We start from the raw sequence: 27,003 nt of genomic DNA on the forward strand, positions 1-27,003 counted from the left end.
CAATCTCTATTGAGTACTTCAAAAGTTAGTTAAAAAATTTATAGTTTCATAGTCATTTTGCAGTAAAACACAGGTTAAGAAAAAAAAAAAAGCCTCTGAGCAGAGTGCCAGGAAAGCCTAGTTTGCTGTGTCTCCTATTTTAAATGCAATACCTCCCATCATATTTTCCTCCATGCCTTCTACATACAGTCACTATTTCTAATTTTTCTAGTTTAGATATCTCCCACATCACCTCTTCTCTCTCTATGTCTCTCCTTTCTCAGAGCCAGTTAAATCCTTCTCAGCAATGTAGGCAAAGGGGGTTTTCTCAAAACAAAACAATTTTTCAAGGCAAGATGTTAATTTAATGACTTTCACTGATCCGAGTAACCTCTGTATCTCAAGAGGGCCAAGAAAAGACACTCTCTTCATCCTCTGGAGAGGGAGGACTGCTTCTGTTTCTACACAGCAGAGACATGAAAATTAAGAAAGCATTGCCTTTCCCTGCCCTCCTCCCTTGTTTGGGGGTGGGTAGGTGGAAGGAGCCAGTTGAATTTCACATTAATGAGAGAGCAGTGTGTCATGCTTGTCATGCTTTTATCACCTATTTCAGCAGTGGTGAAGAACATAGGCATCAGGCAGTAAATGTACAGTTATCTGTTACTGTCCATATAATTGTAGCTCCCCATAAAAATCACCTATTGTGGTTACACATAGAAATGGTATCATGCCACCAAATCTAGCCCCTATCTCCAAGCTCTATATATCACCTCTCTGTGACACCTCTTTCCTCCCTTTACAGCCACAGGGCCCCACAAGTTCTTGCCTCTTTATTATTAGGGAGCAGCAGAGGGTGGGTGTTTCTGTAGGAGCAGTGTTTAGCAGTCTCACTTGAATCTCTTAATCACCATGCAAGACTGACATATAGCCAGCTCTGAAGAGCATCCTGCCCTGGACTGTATGTTACAAAATTTGCTATGGAAACCCAGCTTCTTTTAAGCTTTTCTCTCTACCAAATAGTTGGAACCTAGAAGTTTAAAATTTTTACTGAAGAATGAGCAGATCTATTTGGAATCTACTACTGGTACTGAGGAGAAAGAAAAAAGACATGCTAAAATACACAGTATTTATTCCACCACTGTCTACTACATGACTGTGTGACAAGCGTTACAAAACTCATGCTCACTGAGGTGAAGAACTATCACTAGTATATAAGAACCAGGATCTTAGTTCCTATCTGCAGATATCCTTCTCTTCCCCTGCCTATCCATTGTCATTTCTGCTGCCACTGCCTTTATGTCCTGTATTTCATCCTCCCTCAGTATGCTCGAGAGGGTAAGGACAGAAAACAGAGGAGTATCCCTCCTCTCAGTTACTCTATCAAATTACCACAAATTAAGAAATTACCCTGTAAACCACAGTAATCGACCATACTCGTTCTCTTAGCCATTCACAGGTGTGAAATAAAAACACATCAGCTTAAACCTCTACAATTCATTCCACCAAGCCATTTAGTTCTCTCTCCTTATGTCCAGCTCTATTACGAAGCTGGTGCCCCGAAAGCCCTACACAGCCTAAGCGCTTCTGAGTCTGGCCTTGTCATGCACTGAACCTGTGTAGCTCCCTTTATACCTTCGTCGTCTTGAGCACTGATGGAGCAAAAAAAGGGGCTGCTAACTGTCAAACAATTGTCCCCTCTTAGAGGGCCATTCCTTTTAGAACCACACACTTCACCACCACCAAATGGTGGATAGTATTATTAGAATCCAAACACTGATACAAATAGCGTTACAATGAATGACAACAACACTGCAATATTTTCATTTATGATCAGTGCAACCCCTCTGGGTTTACAAGTTCTGTTAAAGAAATAAAAGTTAATTTGAAAAGGGGAGGGCAAAGAATAAAAAACAAACAAAAGCCAAAAGCAAATGTACCCTCCCTGAACACATATGACAATTAAAGCCTTGCAAGCCAATAAATAAACTTTCAATTTATTATGGAAAAAAACCCAAACACATGGAGATAAATCACAAATATTTTTAAATTGATAGCACCTTGTTATCAGGCCTTGGTTTAAGTTTGACAGATAAGTTCTTCAGAAATCCTCTTAGGAGAAAAAGCATACTACCTGTCAGAACACAAATGGGTTGCCAAATGCCTCACCAGCCTACTAGAAACACAGCTTTTAACAGCAAAAAGAGTTCCACATATTGCATACATTAAATCCACTTCCCAAAAAGAAGAAGTTGTTCCAGCAAATACACATTTTTACTGATACAGACGCATTTACATTGCTGTATCTACCTTTTTTTTTCCCCTGAAGCAACTTTTCCATAAAAGACATATTCATTCCTAGCCAAGAGACACTTCGGCAAAGCTTTCAACCACAGACAAAGATTTCTGGCAAGAATGCACTATTTGTTAGAAAGAATACATACAGTACATTAACAAAAGTAAAAAATGTTAGATGAAAACTATTTCTCAGTAATCAACAGAATCCTTCCTGATCTCTCAAGTGGTGTGCTCTTCATTCAATATTTTCCCTCAACTCTTGGGTTACTTCTGAGCTAGAGCAAAAAGCAAGTTTCCTGTCTGGAATACATACTTCCAAAGAGATTTAGCCAGTACTACTGGCTAAAAAGGCAGGAATGATCCTGATGCTTTGAGGATGACAGAAGAAAATAAGCAAGTCTCCTATTCTGTAGATTGTACATTTTATTTCACTTTTAAGCACGAAAACTTGGATCACAATAAAAACAAGGCTTTGGAGTTTCACTACAACCATCCCTAATTTTAGCACTGGAAATTTAAAAAAGCCTTGAAGTTTCACAGTTGAATCTCAAGTTCTATAACACACATTAATATGCATGAAATATTTCAGAAACAATTGTCTCAAAATGTACCCTGAAATCTAGGTTCATTATAGTGTTAGCTGGGAGTTCAAATTTCCCATCCTCAAAGAAAGATTTATTCAGGATAAAGTAACATCATACTCTCTTTGGTGACATAATGGACTTGGAATTTAAACACAGACGATGCCATCACAGATTCAAAACTGCAGCTCAAGACATGTAAATTTGGTCTGACTGCATTTTATTTGTGCTATAGTGTACTGAGTTACTCAAATACATAAAGCTGTCTTTGCACATCATTACCATTGTGAGGGCAGTATTTTGTGTTTCAAAGTGTCCTTTAAAGTAAAGTTTGAAATTCAAGAGGTGCGTTCAATTGTACTTCTTAATTATTCTTTCTACCTCCAATAAACAAGAGTTAAAAATACCAACTTCAAGCTTCAGCCAACATGTTTGTATTGGCTGTTCATTTTTCTGGAAGAACCTACTGTTTAAAAGATGGTTACTAGCTGAGCTGAAGTAATGAAGACTGATTACATTTCATCATTTAGCCACCATGCATTTGAAAGATATCAAAAAAAGTGACTCAGCCTATCACAGCCTGAGGAGTTAGTGGTCAAGTTTAAGAGGCTTCGGATCAGCAAATGTGTGGGTCTAATATACTTCCTAATGGAAATAATCACTATGCTGACAAATCTCTTTCATTCTTCAAGGAATGAATCCCTGTTTTGAAACCTAGAAGATGTTACACTGAAACTTAAGGCAATAAAATACAACCCTAGAATTTATGTCTGAAAAATTATCCTTTAAGACGGCAATGTGAAAGAGTAAATATTTCAGTGTTTAAAGGCAAAGCTGCAGAAAAAATCAGATCTTATGCTTAAAGCTGCCACTGAACATATGGACGCCAGACAACAGGATTAGAGCAATCACCATTTGTTTCAACACTGAGTTTAAACTGGGCTGCAGTAATACAGAACTTTCTTTTCACAGGAGGGCACAAGTCTACAATTTGCTTAACTGCTTTGCACTCAAAAAAGGAAAAGGTGCTGTTTGTCAGTAATTTGTCTCTCAAATTACATTCAACACCAACAAGTTGTGCAGATTTAAATAAACTTTTAATCAGTAAGTAACATGCCTTTCATACTATACTGCTATTGCTTCAAACACTGTCTTCGCTGTTGTAGCACTGTATCAATATAATATGGATTTTTCCCAGTTAATCAAATTTTAAAATGTCCATATGTGTGTATCTGAAGGAAGCCATACTTGCAAGCTGTAGCGCAAAATGTCTTGTGATGAAAGAGTTGCCTCAAGTGCTGTTATTTCCCAGGCCCACTATAAGAAGTACATACTGTCGCAGCAATCATTCAACACCAACAGCAGCAAGCACTAGCTGAGGATTGACTAGCATAATTGTATATGGCAAGATCTAGACCTCTAAACAGATGGACATTACATCCATTATTCAGATACCAGAGTTTTATTTGAATTTGAAGCCATAATATTAACAAATTTTAATCTTAGACTGGTAGAGCCTGTGGACGCTTTAAGAGAAAGCCAGGTTAACCAAAGAAACAAAAGGGGGGGGAAAAAAAAAAAGAAAAGGAGAAAAAAAAAGAGTAAATCTTGCAAGGTATGGGAATCAATCACAGTAGTAACACTGAGAACTGCAACACACACAAAAATTTAATAAATGCTATTTTCTAGTTTGACATCACAACGTGACATTTTAATTTTCTACTGACAAGCAACCCAAATACTGTTACCCCAACAGTGGTATCAATGTGATCTGGTTTCCACTGCTTAGAAGAGACATTCAACAGCTAAAATGAGTGCTTATTTGGTACAGCCTCCAACTCATCCCATCTCCAACTTGCATACAGCACCACTGGAAATCTCTGCCTGTTTTTGAACAGTATCAAGCAGCATAAATCTAGTCTGGCTAAACTATACGCAGTCAATATATTGCTTTTTAAAACCCTGACCTAATGTATTTTTCTTGAGTGCTAAAATTTAATTGTGTCATTTTCAGTGTAACTACTGTCAATATCTCTTCAAATCCCCTATATTCCAACCTAAACTAAGATATTCTTTGCATATACTAAAGGCAAAAAGTGCATTATGAAGCTCAAAACTCCTCACGAAATATTAACATTGTCCTTTGAAAGTCTTTTTTCAAAGAAAAGAACAGCACATTCAAATTTAATTATGTGTAAGTTAATTATACCTTTGCATATTTTTATACCTCAAACTAGCCCCCAGTTTTTACTATATAGCTTAAAAAAAAGTAATAAATACATATGAAATCCTGGGCACTTAAAAAATAAAAATTCAACTCTTTCTTCCTGAATTAGCTTTCCTTTTTAAATTTTGTTCAACAAATTAAAGAAATTGCTTACCCTAATACTAAAATTACAGCGATTAGAATCATAGAATCACCAGGTCGGAAGAGACCCACCGGATCATCGAGTCCAACCATTCCTATCAAACCCTAGACCATGCCCCTCAGCACCTCGTCTACCCGTGCCTTAAACAGCTCCAGGGAAGGTGACTCAACCACCTCCCTGGGTAGCCTGTTCCAGTGCCCAATGACCCTTTCTGTGGAAATTTTTATCCTAATGTTCAGCCTAAACCTCCCCTGGTGGAGTTTGAGGCTTGATTTTCAGAAAGCTAACACCAGTTCTGCTCACATTTTATTTGCTTTTTTAAAATCCAAGTAGTAGGACTGTGAATTTAAGATACGTGAGAACCACAAACTGGAAACTAAGCTTCAAAATGTGAATCCTAAGGAGGAAAAAAAAATATTTCCAATCTCCGCTTCTCAGATGCAGCTAAAAGTTACATTGGCATCATCTAAAACCCAGACAGTATACAGGAAGATCTGAAAGTCTTAATAATCAAATTTATACCAATCAGCATAATAGATTTGATGGGACTATTAGTAACAATGAAGCAAAAAGACACATATTGTTTAGGAACTGTAGGCAAGAGAAGCTACTTGTTCATATAATAGAGTTGAAAGCTTTATTTGATACCAACAATGTAGCAGAAAATATGTCTGGTGAAAGTTCTGAAGTGATTAAGGGGGAGAGGAGGTTGGGAAGACAAACCAAGAAAATCACATAGAACAGGGTACAGGTCTACTGTAAATTGAAGCTTACAAATTAGACAGAAAAAAAATAACTAAACCAGCACTTTATATTTAAATAAAAGTGAAGCCAGCGTGGCTTCACCAGGGGCAAATCCAGTGTGACCAACCTAGTGGCTTTCTATGATGTGTTAACTGCAGCAGTGGACACAGATAAACCAATGGATGTGATCTACCTAGACTTCTGTAAAGCCTTTGACATGGTCCCACACAATCTCCTCTCTAAAGTGGAGAGATATGGATTTGATGGGTGGATGGTACGGCGGATAAGAAACTGGTTGGATGGTCGTATCCAGAGATTAGTGGTCAATGGCTCAAAGTCCAGTCAGAGATCTGTGACTAGTGGTGTCCCTCAGGGGTCCGTACTGGGACCAGTGCTGTTTAATATCTTCATCAATGATATTGACAGCGAGATTGAGTGCGCCCTCAGCAAGTTTGCAGATGACACCCAGCTGAGTGGTGTAGTTGCCACACCAGAAGGACGGGATGTCATCCAGAGGGACCTGGACAGGCTGGAGAAGTGGGGCTGTGTGAACCTCATGAGGTTCAATAAGGCCAAGTGCAAGGCCCTACACCTGGGTCAGGGCAATCCCCACTTTCAATACACGATGGGGGATGATGTGACTGAGAGACGCCCTGCAGAGAAGGACTTGGGGGTGCTGGTTGATGAGAAGCTCGACATGATTCTTCACTGAATTCTTCACAGAAAGGGTCATTAGGCAATGGAACGGTCTGCCCAGGGAGGTGGTTGACTCGCCTTCCTGGAGGTGTTTAAGGTGCGGGTGGATGAGGTACTGAGGGGCATGGTTTAGAGATTGGTGGGAATGGTTGGACTCAGTGATCCGGTGGGTCTCTTCCAACCTGGTGATTCTATGATTCCATGAGCCGGCAGTGTGTGCTTGCAGCCCGGAAGGTGAACCATATCCTGGGCTGCATCAAAAGAAGCATGGCCAGCAGGTCGAGGGAAGTGATTCTGCTCCTCTATTCCTCTCTTGTGAGACCTCATCTGGAATACTGTGTCCAGTTCTGGAATCCTCAAAATAAGAAGGATATGGAGCTGTTGGAATGAGTCCAGAGGAGGGCTACAAAGATGATCAGAGGGCTGGAGCATCTTCCATATGAGGACAGGCTGAGAGTTGGGCTTATTCAGTCTGGAGAAGAGAAGGCTCTGAGGAGATCTTATAGTGACCTTTCAGTACCTGAAAGGGGCTGCAAGAAAGCTGGAGAGGAACTGTTCATAAAGGCTTGTGGTGATAGGTTGAGGGGGAACGGGTATAAACTGGAGAGGGGCAGATTTAGACTAGACATTATGAAGAATTTCTTCACCAGGAGAGTGGTGAGACACTGGAACAGGTTGCCAAGGAAAACTGTGGCTGCCCCATCCTTGGAGGTGTTCAAGGCCAGGCTGGATGGGGCCTTGGGTAGCCTGATCTAGTGGGATGTCCCTGCCCATGGCAAGGGGGTTGGAACTACATGATCTTTAAGGCCCCTTCCAACCCTAAATATTCTATGATTCTACGATTCTACCTCCCCCAAAAATCTACATTTTTTCTAAATGGAGTAGAAAACAGAGCAAAATCAATTATTTCTTCCACATAAGCAAAAGGAGCTTGTAGTTTCTAAGATACACTAGAAAAAATCCAGCAAGGCTGCATTTACCAACCTTTTTTAAACATAATGGTACAGATGCAACCCCCAGTTTAGGAGGGAGGAATCATTAGTGAATTGCCAGCTCTTAAAAATAAGGGGAAGAGCGTTTGCCATTCTTCCATTTTCAGAACTGCTAACAGGACATTGAGCTTACTCACTCATTAGTTGACTCATGACATTTCTTATTACAAAGAAACCTAAGAAAATCATCCAAAAAATCTTTGTGGTTCTTCTCATATGAGCTAAAGTAGAATCAGTTTCCTAACTTTTCAGCTAAGCCTCATCTAAGTAATGAACACTACATAATCTCTCAGGGAGGGAATATATTACCTAACACATATCCAGTGACGTGTACTGGACAAGCTCTTCACACAAAAAACAAACGAAGTTCGAGAGTACTAGAGCCTGCAAGACAGTTTCCTCCATTTCCAGTACTACTGACTCACTCTGATCTTTAAACAAGTGTAAGTATGTCCTCAAACTATTCCCCTATCAGAAGCATTTCTGGTATCTCCTTGCTCTCAAGAAAGCCAGACAACCTATGTAGAACATGATGGATGGAGAAAAAGAAATAACTTGTTACAAAGCTGAACTGTGACATGCTCCTTATTTATTTTATTATATTATCTCTTCATTACTAACTTAAGTTTTTGCACCCAAGTTGCAACTTCATTTCACCACAATATTCTAGAAGCAGGTCATGGCTAAAGCAAAAGACATTGAAACAATAACTATACTTAGCAGCACAGAAAAACTAACGTTAAAGAAAACCCCAATCATAATTGTGGAAAACATTAAAAAAATATTTGGGTCTAAACTTTAACTACACGGTATACATTGTAAAAATGTATTTTATAGATGGCCTGCAATCTGTAAAATGCCACTAGATGGCAAGTTTGTATAAAATTAGCTACATGTTTTTATTCACAGCATGCCTGAAAATTGCAAGTGCATAGGAAAGAAACAGTCATGAGAAAAGAGTGAAGGAGGGGTAAAAAGGAAGAATACAAGTCTTCTATATAGACCATATTTAATATTAGTCAAAAAGGCTGAATGAGTCTTATTTGTTTCCATATCTGCTACATAAATAATCAATTCTTGTGAATTTACTGCTCACAAGGAAGAACTTATTTGGTCACAAACACCAGCATTGGCTGGAGCAACCATGAGAATCTAAGATCTGGAGGAAGGCTGAGAAGTGAACCAGCAGAATTAGGTCTTGGGGAAGTAGACTTCAGTTCACGCAAGGAGTTGCAAATTATAATTCCTTGGAAAGCAACCATAAAGAGGTTAAGGGTAAACAACACATCTACAAGAGAAGGATGAGGAAGCTCGGTTCCTTCAGTTTGCCAAAGAAAAGGCTAAGGAGCCATTTAATAACAATCTGCAACTACTTAGGAGTTAATAACTTTGTAGTGCTAGATAATATATTAAAGCTTCAAGAACCATTGATTGCAGCTTGAGGTTCAGGGTGAACATTGGGAGGGGAAAAAAAAAATCACTACAATGTTTCAACGGCCCTGAGACAGGTTGCACAGACAGGTCACAGCAAGCACTCTTGTATGTTTTCAAGATTCAACCAGCAAAAGGGCATGACTGATCTGATCTAGTGTTAGCAACAGTCCTGCTTCAAGCAGAAGGCTGGGTAAAAGCACTTCCAAACTTTCCATCATTGTGGAGAGGGATCCAGCCAAAGTCTGATACCCATGAAAGGGCAATCACTCAAGGTGAATAAAAAAAGCTCTCTGTATTTTGCCTAATTTTGATTAATTGTTACACCCAATCCAAACTGATATATGAGGGCATCACAATGCACCAGTAGAAAGCTTTTGTATTAACTTTAAAGGCATAGAAAAGAAATGCAGACTTGAATTTACAAATACCCCTATTACTAGTACTTTTGTCAATCTGTCTGGATCCACTACTGATTTGTCTGGCCTACAATCAAGTCACAAACCACATACTCAAAATCTATAGTTATGGTAAGTCTAGCACACCTTATTTTCCACATTAATGGACAGTGTTTTGAAAAGTACAAACTAAACTTAAAATATCATCCAAGTTACTTAAAAACCATTCAACTGCTACTTTCTTCATTGATTGATCCTGTAGTTAGAGGATGTTATATATGATACTGATGGATCAGGCATCCAAAGAGAAGCTTCTGTAGTTGAGTTCCCCTAAAGACAGACATCTAATTTCTGTACTAATGTAAAGATGGTACAGAAGAGGAGCAGGAATCAGACAAGTGCGCTAAGACCCCATAGTGGCAGCACTATATGGGCTGTAAACAACCTCAAAGAGCCTGAGTAGTCTGTATTGTGTTTTAATCCCCTGTCTGTATTGCTTCACTACTTTAGATCAATATAATGCAGTTGTCATCTATTTGAAGTCAAGCATAAGAAGAGAGCCAAAACTACCGCTTTATATGTTCTTCACAATTCCTCATAGCAATGTTTCAAACTGAAAAATCCAGGACAGTCAGCTGTTGAATTACAAGAAGCTGTTTTATTTACAGGAAACATTACAACATTCTCAAGAATAGAGCCCTTCACTATGTAATCACACACTCTTCCCTAACTACACAGCTCTTTCAGTTTCGGTCTGCCACATCATTCTCCATAATTTGGGTTTGATCTTTTGTTCCTAGCCTATACAGAACTTTCTACTTCATTTTTAAATAAAAACAAATCCTGTCTTTTAAATCAGTTCATTCTATAGCTTACAATAGCCTTGAGTTTTGATATTGCAAAAACATGCAAAAGTATAAAAGCTCTTAACAGAAACAGCAAATATATCCTAAAAGTTAACCCTGCACGATTTCCTCATGGTTAAAATCAGAAGTACTACTAGCAGGTAACAAAACAATGACAAAGTAGAAAGGAAGCACTTTGCTTAACTGTAATACACATGTAAACCTTTCCAAACAAAAATATCACTTAAGAAACAGAGCGTATTTAAGTGAACACAGAATTTGTCTTGTAGAGTAAATCTCAACCAACTGAAATATAAACAGAAACCTTACCTCATCAGAGGAGAGAAGGTTAATAGGTGTTAACATAGGAGTTTCACTTAATTCACAATTCAGGCCAAGTAGTACCAGGATCTCCCTGAGAACTTCATATCTCTTGGCATTGCTTAACTTAAGCAAATTAAAATCCTCTTCAGTTTGGACATCCATTGAATTGATATCCAATTCCAAGTGTGCCTGGCAGGATACATGCAAAGAGAATTAAAAAAAAAAAAAATTTGTTGGTATTACACATTTTGGCATGGCAGAGAGTGATAAGCACAACAGTTCCAAAAGCTACATCATACTGATTGCAGTTCCTGAATTACCCTGTGTTACTACTGTGATTTAAAGGTTTCCCATGTCTTCATCTTATCTACACAGGCTTTATTATTCTAATAAATTACGGAACGCTTATGTATTTAAAGTTTCTGATTCAGAGATCACAGTTGCCAGTACACTATAATTTTCCCTGAAACCTACACAAAACAACCCTTCTTAATAAACCAGTCTTCTGAAGGAGTTGTTGAAACTCGTATTTACTTACTTAAACTTCTCCTTTTGCTTTTTTGCTAGCAAATTAGAACCAAGGGCACTATTGGTCATATTCTGGCATGTACCAGAGCAGAATCACATTAAAATTAAAAGAGATTTACCAGAGTCTGCACAAGATATGTAGAACTCAGAGCCAAGTCCTTACTGTGTCACATACATTAAGTTGCAATCAGTGCAAATAAATAAACACTTATGTCTGAAAGAGAAATAAGAACCCCAGAACACGACTTTGCAGAGAATCAGTTCTCTGGACTGAGGCAGATGCTTTAAAGGGAGAAATGAAATGCAGGAGAAAAAAAAACTTCTAAATCTCCTTTTTTTGTTTTTAGTTGGTTGGTTTTGGTGGGGTTTTCTGGATTTTTTTTTGGGGGGGGGCTTGGTGTTTTGGGATATTTTTGTTTTGTTTGTTTGTCTTTTAAATAAGTGTTCCAAGATATTTAGAGTCCTTCATACCCTACCATATGCATATTCATTTAAGGAAAATCCCAAGCCATCATCTTCATTCATTTCTCCAATTCTACACATTTTAATGATGATCTTCATCTTTCATATATGATCTACTCTATTGAAATTCAGGGAAATATGCTGAAATGGGGGATGGAACAAAGGAGTACAGAAAAAAGGAAAAAGCTTCTGTGACAGAATACTTAATGGCTGATGTCACTGTCAGCCCTGCGACGAGAAAACAATAAGGCTTTTCGAATCCAGACTGGAAGTAATTTAAAATTATAAAATGACACACTAATCCTTTTAATCTGATTTTTGAAGCTATACTGTAATGCCCTTTTACTGGAGAAAACTTCTGCAGTATTAAGTTTTATTACAGCAGAAGGGTCAATTTAAACGGTGCAGCAAAGCAGGTTTCACCATGAACTTGCAGAAATGGATAGCAACAGTATCTAATCAATTTTCTAGTACAAGCATACAGCACATGGGTGGCAAAGCTTCCTACAGAAAGCTATAAACATGCTACTATGTATAACAGTTGCCAAAAACCTAACAGATTTAATCTGATAAATTGATAAAAGACAAAAACACTTCCAAGAAACCCAATAACTATTTCTGAATTACACAATTGCTACAAAAGTGTATGCTACCTAATATGTGAGCATTTAAATTTGAGTGCTCTAGGCTCCTGAGAAAGTTGTTTTACAACTAAAACATTGGTGAAAATATGTCCCAGAATCTTCCCTAATATGTGTTTGGCTATATCTCCATTATACTCCTCATATACTTAAATTCTGGTAAATAAACCTTGCCCTGCTTTTTTCAATGTGCTACTTGAAAGCAAAAAACAGAATAAAAGTAGTGACATAATTGTGAACAGCCAAGCTAAAAAAAAATAAAATATTTACATCTGCTCCTCCTGAGGTGAACTCAAAATGCGCAAGTTGCCTTCAGGCTCAGTTTACAAGTTTTACTACAAAATGGCTGGAATCTGTCTAGATTTAATAGCACAGATTACACATGCAGGCAGATGCATTATTTTCTAAACCTTTTATAATCCTTTCTATCACTCGAAACCTTAGCCAGGTATCTGTGACTATTTAAATCATCAGTGACCAACAATTACCTTTAATACAGCCATGGAAGCTTCTTCACCCATTATCCAGGAAGACAGAGAGTAACAATAACAAAAAAAGATTATGAACAATTGAACTAACATGTTGTTTCATTTCTTGAGGAGGGGTGGGTTTTGTTCAATACTTTCTTTTTTTCTAACAGAGATCACAATACCATAACACTGGAGATGTACCTATTTGCTGGGATATTATTAAGTGGAATGAATAAGACTTTGGCTCTTTCTAGACTGCCCTCCTTCTGTTCCCCCAGGTGCTCTGAGCTATTTGTTAAGTTCAAAAGTTTAAAGACTGAAGGAAGACTCAGGAAACAAAAAAGCAAGTTTCCAACAGACTAGATTCTCTCCCTGCCCCCGAACCCCAAACAAAAAAACCCCAAACAAAATAACAACAAAACAAAACAAGAGCATTTATTACAGACTGAAAACATGTCAAGCTTCAAAAAAAAAAAGAAAAACCCAAGAAAAATCAAGTTTTAGAATTCTAATTTTGATAGAAAAAAATGCCAACATCATGAACCTAACAACCATCTAGAAATTAACCTTAGACAAAAAGTCAAAACACTGCTGAAGAAACCATAAAATGGTTTGTTTTACTGACAACACTTCGATACAAACAGAATATAACTGAGAAAATGGTTGCAATACTAGTAAAAAAAGAAACAACAGACCTAAATCAACAATGGCATTTCAGTGCCACCAGAGACTATTCTTTATTGCGTAGTTACTTGCCCAGGCAAGAATTGTACAGTATTTTTTCTAGACAAGGCATGCAACAAGTAACAGAGGCTGGAACCCTCTCATTCACTAGCCAGATTTCCTAAGTGTTGGTTACCCTAACCTTAAACCTTAAGAGAAGATGTCTTTCAAGTTTCTTGCAAGGTTTATTTTACATCCTCTTATGACCCTCTGCTTCACCATAGTTTATATTTTTGTCTTGCCAATATAAACATTCACCTCAAGGCCACCAACTACTCTGTTCTTCTTGTTCCCACTTCCCAAAACCTGCAAAATGCACAGATGTATCATTGCAAAACTTCTAGCAAGCAGATAAGGATAACTGCTCTTGAAGATGCTTGCTTACCATGTAAATTTACTCCATACCTCCCACTGTGATCTTGCATAACTACCTGTGCGTGGCTACATGGTGAAGTGGAACAGCAGTGACAACTCTCTATCACTCTCTAAGCCTCCTGAGAATTAAGTGAAAATCATTCTGCACTCAGAGTCCTTGTACACTCACCAAGACACCCATCTTTATCTCCCCCTGACAAAAATCCCAAAGAACACACAACGGGAACAAGTGAACTTTTAGCACATCACAGTCATGGAGCAATGAGCAAATCAATGCTTCCGTATACGCAGTACCTGAGAAAGAATGGCTTCTCCTCCACTGTCTCCGTAAGTCAGATGAACAATAACTATATCTTTATCAGCGTTATTTAATCGACTCAATGGCTTCACTTTGCTGATACCTTCCTTCATCACTTCCTGAAAAATACAGCCACTGACCAGAAGATTTAACATAATTTCAGTGCTGTCCATTTTAGAGACCATTAATTCATGAACAGTGTTCCTCAGTTTGCTTTTTCTCTTTAATTGTATGCCATCAAATGTAAAAGAGGAAGAAAACCCTAGAATCTTTCCCCCTTTACATAAGAACTTCATAAATTGCTTGTGGTTCTCCTCAGAAATAGGCTCCTCTGTAGCAATGATCAACAGCAGTGAATTATCAATCCATGGAGCTTTCAGAACTTGTTCTTCATGCAGCTGGTAGATGGTGTAGCTGTCTGCATCAATGCATTCTTGAAGGATTGATTTTATCCGCTGAAATTCCTCTTTTGCAGTTTCAGAGCCAAGATAAACCAATACATTAGGGGGCTTTCCAGCAAGGTTTATTCTCTTTATTTTTTCAGTTAGACAGTCATCATTCTTCTCTTCCTGCTTGCTATCACAATCATCAGAAAGTTCTGGAATGTTTTCTGCTGAGGCAAACCTGACAGATTCAATAGTACTGTTTTCAAGTTGCAGACATTCATGACAACTGGAAAGATGCAAGTGATGATGTTCCCCAGAACCTGTCTCTTTGTCAGATAGACTGCTGGATTCATCTTCATGCTCACTTTCTTTCTCTAGCTTGGTTTCCTCCTCTTCACCTTGTCCTACAGACTCAGCTACTTCTAAATCTGATTTAACAGTAGTCCCAGAAGTTGCAGCAGAAGTTACTTCATTCATTTCTTTCCCACTTACACTTTGCTCTTTCACAGATGGTGCCACCTGCGCCAACTCCTTCAGAGCAGATTCCTGTAAATGGACAGCTGGAAGAGTTAAAGAATAACAAAAAAGTGTTAGAAAAACACTAAAAGAGCTACGATGAATATCACTACCACAGCAGGATTTACATTTAATTTCACCACAAATCATCTATAATAGCAAGAACACCACTTGTTAACACATCGAATCATAACACTCTCCTCCCCAGAACACAATAAATTTGCATTCGTAACACAAGTCATTTACTAGTCAATGATTCTTTGTTTCAGGGAAATCTGACTGAGAGCACAACCTCTGATCTTTACAGGGCACATTAAAACAAGCCAACATTTACTGTGAGTGCAAAAATATGTGCACAAAAGTAAAGCATGGTTCCTAGTGTACACACTGCAGTTGTGTTCTAAATGGAATGACAGCCTATGGGTGAGAAAGTGAAGAAGTTCTCCTAAATGCATTACCTTGACAGCTTGTTAATTTGCCTGTCCCTCTGTCCCCAGCAAAAGACAAAGAGAAGAAAGGTCAGTACCTTTGGAAAAACACTGGTTTCTTAAGGAAAGCAGGTGGAAAACTGCTTTCTGCTATTTTGAAACAAACTATTTGGATATAAGCTAATAAAGTGATGATATTGGGCAAGATGGATACACTGAACTATGTCTCTTGCACTGCTGAAGGCTGCTGAAGTCTGGCAGAAGTAAAAGGGAGTAAAAAAACATCTGAACTGCTTTCAGTCTGTAGAGTGTGAGACATATTCAGACTTGGGAGCTAAGAATCCAAGAGAAAACTTCAAACGAGGGATTGTTAAACATTTCCTTTTCTCCTCTCAAAGAGGACTGAAATGCAAAGATAAATTTCTGGCAAATCCAAGTGAGAAAAGTAGGGCAAAGATGTTTATTGTCAGCATGAAACTTGCAGAGCAAACTAAGAAAGGAGAGGAAAAAGTACTCCTCAAAAGGTAATTTTTTTTTTACCTGCTAAGCCATGAAAATATTTCAACATGAAAATATATCAAATCAAAGTCTGCAATTTTTTTCTGAATCCCCCTTCACTTCCATAAGGCCAAATAAACTTAATATGTTTTTGTTCCTGATTTCTCAAAGAAATTAAGAAACCTGATTAACAAGATAGTCAACTGGCACACAATACACCAGACCAGAGTTCAATCACTTTCTTCATTTAACAAAAGTTGCACTCTCTCGAAACTCTATCCCCTTTGCCTTGTGTGGGGCAGAAATTTGAAGCAAGACTTTTTTTCACATCCCTGGAGAATTTCACAGCTACCACTCTCTAAGCTATTCCACCCATAGCACCACCAGCCTGTTCTCCTGGAGCGGTTCTAGCATGGAAACAGTACCTGAAACAAAAAAAGCCAGAAAACATTCCGAAAAGTAAATGACTGCACTCTCTCAGTTTCCATCCTCTCCTTGCATGAATATTTTTGCAGAACAGCACCAAGAGACAGTTTCACATCAGATACGTTTGTGAGGATATTGCTACTCTCTTGCAGCCTAGCTAGCTGTTCTTTATTTTGTCATTCCCCAACTTCTGTCAATGCACCAGAACCTACATAAAAAAAACCCCAAACAAACAAAAAAACCCACAACCAACCAAAAAAAAAAACCCAAACCAAAAAACCAACCTGCCCTTTTTTGGGGAGGAGATGGGAAAGGAAGGATGGGAAATAAGATTTTATTTTGTAGTCCAAATCATTATTTTGTTATTCTATGCGACCCATAGTTTTATCAACACAGCTGAGAAGACACAACTAGGCAGGAAGAAATGAGAATGTTGCTGAACAAAGAGAAAAAGAAAGTGTGGCTCTACTTCCCGAGAGCCCACTACTCTACAATAGCCTACAGACTGCACATTATGGCACTTTTAGAACTGTGCTGGAATAAACAAGTTTAAATCTCACGCAGCAAAAGAAGGTGAAGCTTTGACTTCCCACAGTCCAGACGATAATTCTGTTCAAGAACGGTGTTACAAGCGCAACCACAACTACTTCTTCTCCTCTCTATGCCGTTAGACACAAACTCCTTCCCTGCCTTAGCTGAAACTATTAAACTAACAAAAACACTATAGCTCATAGTTTTGAGATCATCAAAATCACCCCTTAAAGAAAAACACCATCCACCAAAAATTCATAATTTAATTAGCAACGACCCCACCTTCCTTCCCCTGGTTATCCTTCTCCCTGTTTAGAAAGCATCTGCGAGCTTTTCCCTTGCTGCTCTAGACCTTTAAGGTGCTCAGGTTAGAACAATTTTTCTCAACCTATGTTTAGCTTTGAATACATTTTTATTTCAAATCTGAAAAAAAAGAGAACGTTCGCCTAAAATTTTTATGAGTTTTTGTGGTAGATTAGTTAATCTAGGAGACAAGACTTCCAGAAACAAGATTTTCTAACTTCACCTTTATCACATTTAAACATTAATGTATTTACAAAAGGTTAAACACCATTTAAGACACTTGAAGATCTTATCATACTAAGGCTAATTATTTGCAGTAGCTTATGAGGCATTAAAGAAAAAGAGGGGGTTTTATTCCAAAAATCTTTTTGTTATTTCTGTTGTTGCATTCGTAAAAAGTTCTGTAAAGAGAGAAATTAGCTCAAAAAGTGGTCTAACTTTTCAAAGACTTCTGTATTTGACAGTATACAGTATAAAATAGGGTAGTGATCAACTGCCTGGAATGACAAAAAAATTGTGCCAAAAATAAAAGCATGGCTTCTTATATAGGTATAAAGACTATATGCACAGTTCTAAATAAGTATGAAACAAACATGTTCTACCACCAAAAATAATTCATGAAGATACTTACAAACAATCTTCTGTGGCACCATTCCATTATCCATTTCAAGCCTGTCTTCCATGAATGCTATGCCAAGGTTACTGAAATTATCTACACTTGCTTCAGCAATCAACTTATAAGGCTCACCAGGTTTATAGGCCAGTGGTGAACAATAGTCTGACCACTTCACAATCTAGAATAAAGCATATGCATGTTTTTCAGTTTGAAAAGATTATAAAAAAATCATCAAAATACCAACAGTACTATGAGTCTGCAAGATAAACTGCAAACAAAAACTGTCCTTCTTTTCAAAGGATCCTGCTATTAAAAAGCAGCAAAACAGTAGGCAGAGCCAGCGGGACGTTATTAAACCAAAACAGCACAACCAGTAAACCCAAGGACTGGAAGTAATTTTAAAGAAAGTACTTGGGGAAAAAAAAAAAAAAAAAAGAAGTGTAGCTACTAGGATTATGGGATACTAAATGGGCAGAATCACTTTTAAGACTTGCTTCTCTGATGCCTGATGTATTTAAAAGAACCACTACATTTAATAATGTTATAAGACAACACATTTCCCTTAGAGAAGGCTTTCAGTTGACAGTTCCTTTCATACAAAAGCGCACCTCATGACTTCAAAGGTCTATGTATTAGACCGAACACAACCAGAAGAACCTGCTGAGGAGGGGCCATGTAGCAAGGAATACCTGCTACAAGATTCAGTCCCAAGAGAAGTCAACAAAGGCTGTAAAAGCTTCAAGTAACACAAAATGGCAGGAAAGCATTATGGTGTTCTATAGGTAAAACTATGTTTGTATTTATTTTCAACACATGGCTTTCAGAACAAATTCTAAACCAAATGCTTATAAAAAGTACAAAAGTAAAATACTAAGGTTTAATAAAAGTACACGTTGACTACCAGAAGCATCGACTAAACACAAAAGATCTAAGCTGCTTATCTACATCAAAAATTCCATTTTTCTGAAAAGAAACATTATGAAAGTGATACATTTGGGTCTGTTTTCTTCAAGACGGTTTGTTAAACCCAAACTGCATAGCTGTACCATCTTGGAGAACAAGTTTAACTATAAGAGAGACAAGTGGAGGAAACATGCAAAGAGTTTTGGGTTCTCTCTGAAAGACAGGCACATTAATAAAGACTACAAATCTGTCTGCTGACTCATAACTAACAAAGACCCCTTTAAAACCTTACATTTATTAAACAACAGTACCTACCAAAAATATATCCTTTCTTACCCAGAAAACAGGCACAAGCAGGTAATATCCATCTCACATGAAAATTGTGAGGAGGATATATTGATGCTTTTAAGCTTTTTCTCATGGGACCAAGTAAAAGATTAGACATGCTAACAAGTAAAAACTAGTTAACACTGTCTAATGCAAATAAAGTGAATACACCAAAGAACTTCACAAAGTAAGGCTGTTGCCCAGACATATGATCCATAATCCTGCTGATGCAACAATCCATTAGCTTCACAACATAACAAACACCCTCAGAGAATATTTTCAAACAGGCCAAGCTTTCCTGGTGTGACTAGGAATAGTCATCAAAATTCTGTTAGAATACAAAATTCAAGGCCAACTCCTAGTAAGACATGAGAAAAAAATCTATACTCTCGCTTTCTGGGTCTACCTCAGCTTCAGGAGTAACTGTCACAAATCACTGATAGGACTATGAAAAAATGGCTTTTCAGTCTGGAAATTAGCATAGGTCACAGAAGCAATCTGTTCCTAATCAACAGCTAGGTGCCAGAGGTAGCAGAATTAAAAACACTTTGCTAGAAGGTACATGTACAATGAAGAACAATAAACAAAATAAAATAGCAGTCCTTTTCCTCTCCAGTTTTGGTCTTTTGCCTGGACTATCACTTTTGAGCTTGACAAATCAAATTATTTATTAATGTATACACAAAAATGCAAGCATTTTCCATTCTAAAGGAAATGCAAACAAAACCAACAATATTAAAAAAAATCCACTGTAAAAAATTCCAAAAGAACAAAAATACTGGAGATTTAACTCAGATGTTTCTGTGGACCCCTTTGCCACAAAACAAACAAAAAATCTTCCTTAGACTTCTGTCTGAGTTAACCCAGCACTCCACAGGTGCACTCTGAGACAACGTAGAGAGTGCAGCAGGTATCCTGTCTAGTTTATCTCCTAGCAGTTGGGCCCCCTTGGATGGATTCCAGAGTCTCACAGTCTTACATCAAAGGCAATAAAATAATTTACAAACTAGCTAATGTGGCTACTTCCTGTGTGCTCCAAGGAAATACAAGGCCAGTGGAAGCAGGGTCAGAAGACTTCAGCAGAAGAGATCTCCAAGTTCTTCACAAGTTTTCAGTGCCTCCAGTCCTCACATTCTGAGCTTCAAGGAGATAATGATTTTGCTTGATACAGCAGTTCCCCTGGACATCATCCTTCTAGAGGGCAAAGACACACTCCAGAACCATGCTCTGTACTAGAACTGATGAGCCTTCATGAATGGTGAAGATACTAAAAATCTGATTTTTTTTTTTCTTGCTGGCCAAATCTGGAATTGTGTTCATTCCCATTCAGTCCTTCTATTCCTGCACTCAGGTTAGATAAGACTACTTCCCAACAACACTACTCTCCATGTTCACTCCAGCAGAAGACTCCTAGAGCACCTTCCAAAACAAGTGTTCTGGAAAATATTTGTTCATCATCAAGGGAAATGGACAGACCACAAGTACCCAGGTATGAGACAGATTCGCTTTAACTCCAAAAAGGAGCTTAAAACCTGATGCCAAAAAGCAGGATGACAAATGGTGCTTTAGGGGTCATTCAGGAAGACACCTTAAGTCCTGCCCCCCAGATGGCAATGCTGCCTTGTGTCATGGCCTGTTTAATAAGAAGGTTCTGTCACCTTCAGCATATGCCAGCGACAAGGACAGAGGTTTTATTACTGCCTACACATTGCTTATCCTAGAACGCACATCCTTCCATTTCTCCTCTTTCCAGCAGGGAACGAGATCCATTCTCTCCTCTTCGCTACAGAGAGCCTGTAGCACACACAAGTGACTGCCTTAGGAAGGGACTACAACAACCTGTACCATCTAGGAAATTTTTTCTCCCTGCAAGGTAAGTTTATCTTTTGTTTAGGGTTACAAACTTCCTTCCCCTTCAGATCTTCATCCAAGCCAAGCTGCCTAGGCAGCAAGCATTCCTCACATGACAAAAAAGTTATAAGATCAACAAAATTTAAGGGAGAGAAAGACATTATCTCAAGCTCATGGTCAGCTTTGACAGGGCCTGGATACTATTTTCATGCCTAATCCGTTTAGAGATGCTATATATACAGTAATTCAAGTTTTAGAACACCATACATGAAATCTATATCTTTGCACTGACAATATAGTGAAGAAGATACTTTATAATTTATAAGCCACTATGCTTGCCATAAGGATTTCAGTATTAATTTATCTTTGAATGCCTCAATAACATTTTGTAAGTATTATACATTAAAAGGCAAACACAATTTATAACTATTTATAAGTACTAACAATGATTCATTTTAATGAAGATATTACCTTTTTATTTCCAATAACATTATAAATATATAAAACCTATCTGTCATTGATTTCTTTTTTTCTTTCAAGCATTTTATATTTATACCTACCAAATGACCCGCCTGCACTACTTTCTATGCAACAAAAAACAGTAACTACTTACCTCTTTTGAAGAGCCAGGTACTTTCTGCAAATTATCTGTTGGAGCCGAAATGCTTTCTGTCACAAAAGCTATGTGTTCTGCTTTAAGTAACTTATCAGGATAAATAAAAGGAGAAATGAGAAGCAGACTCCACCTGTTTAAGTCATCAAAGAACTGAAAGACATGGGAAAGAAAAATAAGTCCGTACAGCAAGCATCTGATTTAATAATCCCCCTTTAAATTATGCCCAGTCTAAACCCAAGCACGACCCTTCAGCCTTACATGAAGGGTCACTAACATTTCATGCTCCCCATGAGGAAAAAAAAGAAGGTAAAGATCTGAACCGGTAAGCAGAAACACATCAAAAGTAAAACTAAAAGTAACAACCAAGCTTTTAATCCAACTCAGACTTTCGGTTACACAGGAAGAATGCACAAGTGAGCAGGGCACAAGATTTACTGTGCCATCGGCACTGTGACTGCTCTGGGCCACTTGCCACTGGGAACATTCCTCATTCTACCCAATCCTCCTCTCCCAATCACACTGTAGTTCACCCTGTCTTGTTTCCTTCCGTCTTCTCCCTTGACTCCACAAACACATGGCCCTGCCGTCTCAGTTCTGGTGGCTGAAAGGAAATGTCTGCTACTTGGCAGGGACTGAGAAAGCAGTCACAACATTCAGCCTGACTGATCAGTCGCTACAGCCCCTCTAACTGCATAGCTGTCCAGGCAGCATTCATTCTGACTGGGTACCAATCCTCCAGGAAACACAGTCCCACAGTTTCCACATCCATCTGCCAAAAGCCCAACCAAACTGTGAGCCACAAGTGATCCAAGAACTATATAATAATAACTCTAAATTTAGAGTTAAGGAAATAACTCATTCAAAATAAATTTGTTCATGAGGTAGTCCATTTAGCAGACCATTGTACAAACATGTCCTTTATTACATTACAAAAATAGTTCCCTCTCTTGTTCTCACAAATGAGCAAATAAAGCGCAGCAGTTGGAATTAGTAGACCAAACAATAGTTTCAGGAATCTCAAAGCTTCTTGATGCATAGTATGATCTCACATCATTCTATATAAACTTTTATGTAGATATCACATTGAACTTATTTTTTCTGCCATATTCTAAAAGCATCAAACATTTAAAACAGACATCTTGCTACTGCTATAGTAGCAACACATGCTTTGCGCATTTCAGTAATTTTATGTGGAAACATCAGAGAATTTCCTTAGAGCACACTAAACGTGTACATCACTCCACAACTAAAATGAAAGTGCACAATTTTAACTCTGTGGGGATGGATTGCCAAACAAACCAGCTTTACAGAGCACAGAAGCTGCAAGAGTAAACATTTCTACCTTCTCCAGGAAAGTGAACAGAACTCATGAAGCTTTACATTATCTTAAGCATCCAATTTGATTAAAGATCAAACAAAAAAACCAACAACCCAGCTTTCGAGGATACATTTATGACTTGCTACTATCTTATCTTAAGGAAATCACTGATCACAGCCCAGAGACAGTTACACCTACTCCGAAAGCGAAGCAGCTCAGTGTGGTATATGAGGCACGGACTCAGGTTATTGCTGTAAGCAGAGACATTTATTAAAACAAAGAGGTGCTATTTATACTCTTAAACCCAGATGTTACATTCCATTGTAATTTCCCACTAGAACTAAAATACAGGGCTACAGCGTTAAACGTAACAAACGCAAGGTCACAGCACAGAGTGTAGCAATGCTTGCATGGCCATATACTGTTATAGTTGTACCAGAGAGCAAAACATGTTTTTTAATAGCTCCTTTCTCCTCCTGCTAATTCAGCAGGTGGTGTTCTTTTCACTCACTGCAACCACACATTTTGTATGTCTTTCGCAGACAGCTCAGCTATCTTCCTAGAAACCAAAAAAATTACGCTAGTTAACCTTTTCTTCATAGTGTTCACAGATGAAGCAGAGAGCTCCAGAATGATGCTGCCTCCACCTTTAATGCAGCCAAGTCAGAGCCTATATATGCCGCACTACCATGCTACCGGCATGGCAGGCATCTTCTGCAGGGATTCTCAGAGTCAAATGCCAACTGGTAACCTTCAACACATATATTTAAGAGAAATAAATTTTGAGTAACAGCATTGCCTTTACTCTAAGCTTCAAGCCAAGCTACAGTTCCCTAGAGGGCTTCCCAACTCCCAATAAACACAAATAAACTGACAAGTTTATAAAGTCAGTCTGCATGACTAACATTGCAGACAGAAAAAAATGTGCTTACTGTGCAAGGATCAAGGAGAAGTTATTACAGAAATGAGTAGAAGTGGGGCAAAGAACAGCATAAGTCAGTTGAAATACGATTTACAAAACAATAATTCAGGGCAATTGAGGCAGAACGTCTGTAAACATACAGACAATTTTTTGGTTGTTTATTTTTAGGGGGCTTTTTTGCTTTATTGAAATGTGTATTAAGTATTTAACTGCCCTGTGAGAGATTTTGAGATTGTCAACATCGCTTTTGAGCATGAAACAATTTGTTCATTTAGCAAGAAGACTATTTTCGAACAAACTCCATTACCACTTGTGATCTTATTTCCACTGCACTGAAAACATCCTCTTTACCCACTGAATTTATGACGCTTCCCAGCTTCTTGCAGAGTTGCATTTAGCCAATGACATGCTTCAGAAACACATTTCAGTAATACTCATTTCAGTAAAATATGTAACAACTGAAATAAGTTCCACAAACATACACATGAACACCAGCAAAAAGGAGAGATGCAGAAGATTCTTACCCACACTAATGCTGGTAACTAGTGACAAGTTTAGACAAATCCAGCATTCAGTCCAGCGATAGCAATGATTTGTGGGGGGAGTGTCGGAGGAGTTGCACTTCTAAACCTCAAAGTCAGAAGCAGGCTTACTTTTACTTTCCCTTCATGCCATATCAAGCAAATTCAGGCACAGTATTTTTCCACTGTCCTGGGCTACTGCAGCCTCTCCCAAACAGCCTCTCTTGCTGCCCATTTGCAAAAAAAAAAAAAAAAAGGGATTTTCACAGATTTTGTTTTTCCATGTCATTTCCCTCACTTGAAACAACATTTTGTGATGAGAAAAGCAGTTCTCCTAACCAAAAGCTCAATTCAGACCCTGGTACAGTTTCAGCTATGCTTCAAATTTCTGACACAAAGGTTGAATACACAAACACAGCATATATTTCTAAGCTAAAGCCTTACATGTGCTACAAGTATATTATTAATATGGAAATACTACCAAGTTCTCCTAGACAAGTGCTCCTATTGCCATAGCTGAACTTGCAAAGCTGCACTTCATGCACACGAAGGAAAAAACACTCCACAGCCCACTCCCCAAACAACAATCAATGTTAGTGAAGAGAGGTAACTTAACAGCACTAAGATTTTCTACAAATGCAATTACCCGGGCACCACCTAAACCTCATCCCTGACAAGCAGGGCTGCGACAGGTCTGGAAAGATATATAAGCTATTTCATAGAAACACAGAACAGATTGGGTCAGAAGGGACCTTAAAGTTCATTCATCTCCACCCCCCCTGCCATGGGCAGGGACACTGTCCACCAGCCCAGGCTGCTCAAAGCTTCATCCAACCTGTCTTTGAACATCTCCAGGGATGGGGCAGCCACAGCTTCCCCAGGCAACCAGTGCCAGGGCCTCACCACCTTCACTTCTTCCTAATATCCAAATCTCCCCTCTTTCAGCTTAAAACCATTATCCCTTGCCTTCTCACTAAACTCCCTAATAAAGAGCCCCTCCCCAGCTTTCCTGTAGCATCCTTTAAATACTGAGAAGCTGCTCTAAGATGTCCCTGGAGCTTTCTCAGCTGCAACAACTTGGTCAGTCCTGGGGCCTCTTTGTGGCTCCTTGTCCTAGTTTTCTTGCTCAAGTCTATTGCTATACTTCTTTTTCTTATTCCATTTGCCAGTAATCTTTTTAGTTGCTTAAAGTAAGAAGTCTTAGACAGTGTTATTACAGGTGTACTGTAACAACATATCTAAAGCATAATTCACCTACTGAAATTTTTGTGTTTAAGCATTACAAGCCAAAGAGACTTCACATATCTTCCTGATAAAGAGCCTCCTCACAGAATGGTTTGGGTTGGAAGGGACCTTGAAGCTCATCCAGTTCCAGCCCCTCTGCCATGAGCAGGGACACCTCCCACCAGCCCAGGCTGCCCAAGGCCCCATCCAGCCTGGCCTTGGACACCCCCAGGGATGGGGCAGCCACAGCTCCCCTGGGCAACCTGTGTCAGAGCCTCACCGCCCTCATGGTGAAGAAATTCCTCCTTGTCTCTAGTCTGAATCTGCCCCTCTCCAGTTTATAGCCACTCCCCTTCGTCCTATCACTACAAGCCTTTGTAAACAGTCCCTCTCCAGCTTTTACGGGAACAAATGTCTTGTGATGGAAAAAATTAGGAATAATTTCTTCACTGTGAGGGCTGTGAGGCTCTGGCACAGGTTGCCCAGGGAAGCTGTGGCTGCCCCATCCCTGGGGGTGTCCAAGGCCAGCTTGGATGGGTCTGGAGCAGCCTGGGCTGGTGGGAGGTGCCCCTGCCCGTGACAGGGCGTTGGAACTGGATGTCCTTAAGGCCCCTCCCGACCCAAAGCAGACCGAGTCTCCGCGAGGAGCCCCAGCGCTGCTGCCACCGCGCAGGAGCGACCCCGGCCCCGCTCCCGCCGTTGCCAGGGGAGCGCGGAGGCCGCTCCCGGCGCGGTTGGCTCCCCGCGGCCGCGGGGCGGTACCTGCGTCTCGTCCGTGAAAAAGACTTTGTTCCCTACGCGGAGGCAGACTCGCTCCTCGGGCCGAGCCGGGGGCGGCCCGGCGGAGCGGCAGCAGCAGAAGGTGAAGGAGCAGCGGGAGCGGTGGAGGCGGCGCACGGTGCGGCGGATCAGGGCGGCGGAGCGGGTCCCCCAGCGCGCCCATAGGTAGAGATAGCACAGCGTGATCAGCATGGCGCGCCGGCCCGCCCCCGCGGAGGCCCCGCCCCCTTCGGACACGCCCCTTTAGCCTCAGCCCGTTATTAACCGCTCGTTAGGCTCCGCCCCCTTTGGACCCCGCCCCGCCGCCGGCCCGGCCTCCCTAAGGCCTGGCAGCACCCACGGTGGAGGCCACGCCCCCCGGAGGCACCGCATCTGTTAAGCCACGCCCCCTCTATAAGCCACGCCCCCTCGCCGCTCCCCGCAGCGCCCACCGCGCAGATCCCGCCCCTTTAAACCGCGCCCCTCCCCTCCAAGCCGCGTCCCTATAAAGCTGCGCCCATTTTAAACCTCCCCCTTAAGCCACGCCCCCTTTAAGCCGCGCCTTCTTCCAGCCTCTTCCCACCCTCCCGCGTGCAGCTCCGCCCCGCAGCCCGCCCGGCCTCCCGATGGCCGGCGGCAGCCACAGCCCCGTTAAACCACGCCCCCTGTTGGCCACGCCCCATAGCCCGCACCACCCTGCGCCCCTC

General features: G+C 39.8%; 1 protein-coding gene across 2 annotated transcripts in view; it reads right to left on the reverse strand.

Moving 5' to 3' along the window:
* HLCS (holocarboxylase synthetase) overlaps positions 1-26,519 on the reverse strand; it is a 122,598-nt gene extending 96,079 nt beyond the window's left edge. The window contains exons 1-5 of one of the 2 annotated variants that reach the window (XM_069871711.1): positions 26,300-26,519; positions 21,550-21,702; positions 17,871-18,033; positions 14,148-15,097; positions 10,661-10,843 (exon numbers count right to left, since the gene is read on the reverse strand). In XM_069871711.1, the coding sequence (XP_069727812.1) occupies positions 10,661-10,843; positions 14,148-15,097; positions 17,871-18,033; positions 21,550-21,702; positions 26,300-26,509 (1,659 nt within the window). In that variant the 5' untranslated portion in view covers positions 26,510-26,519. Of the gene's footprint in view, positions 1-10,660; positions 10,844-14,147; positions 15,098-17,870; positions 18,034-21,549; positions 21,703-26,299 lie in introns of those variants that run through there. The other variant, XM_069871721.1, reaches the window with a different exon arrangement.
* Positions 26,520-27,003: the final 484 nt, after the last annotated feature.

This window comes from Phaenicophaeus curvirostris, chromosome 1, assembly GCF_032191515.1.
Source record: "Phaenicophaeus curvirostris isolate KB17595 chromosome 1, BPBGC_Pcur_1.0, whole genome shotgun sequence".
NCBI lineage: Eukaryota > Metazoa > Chordata > Aves > Cuculiformes > Cuculidae > Phaenicophaeus > Phaenicophaeus curvirostris.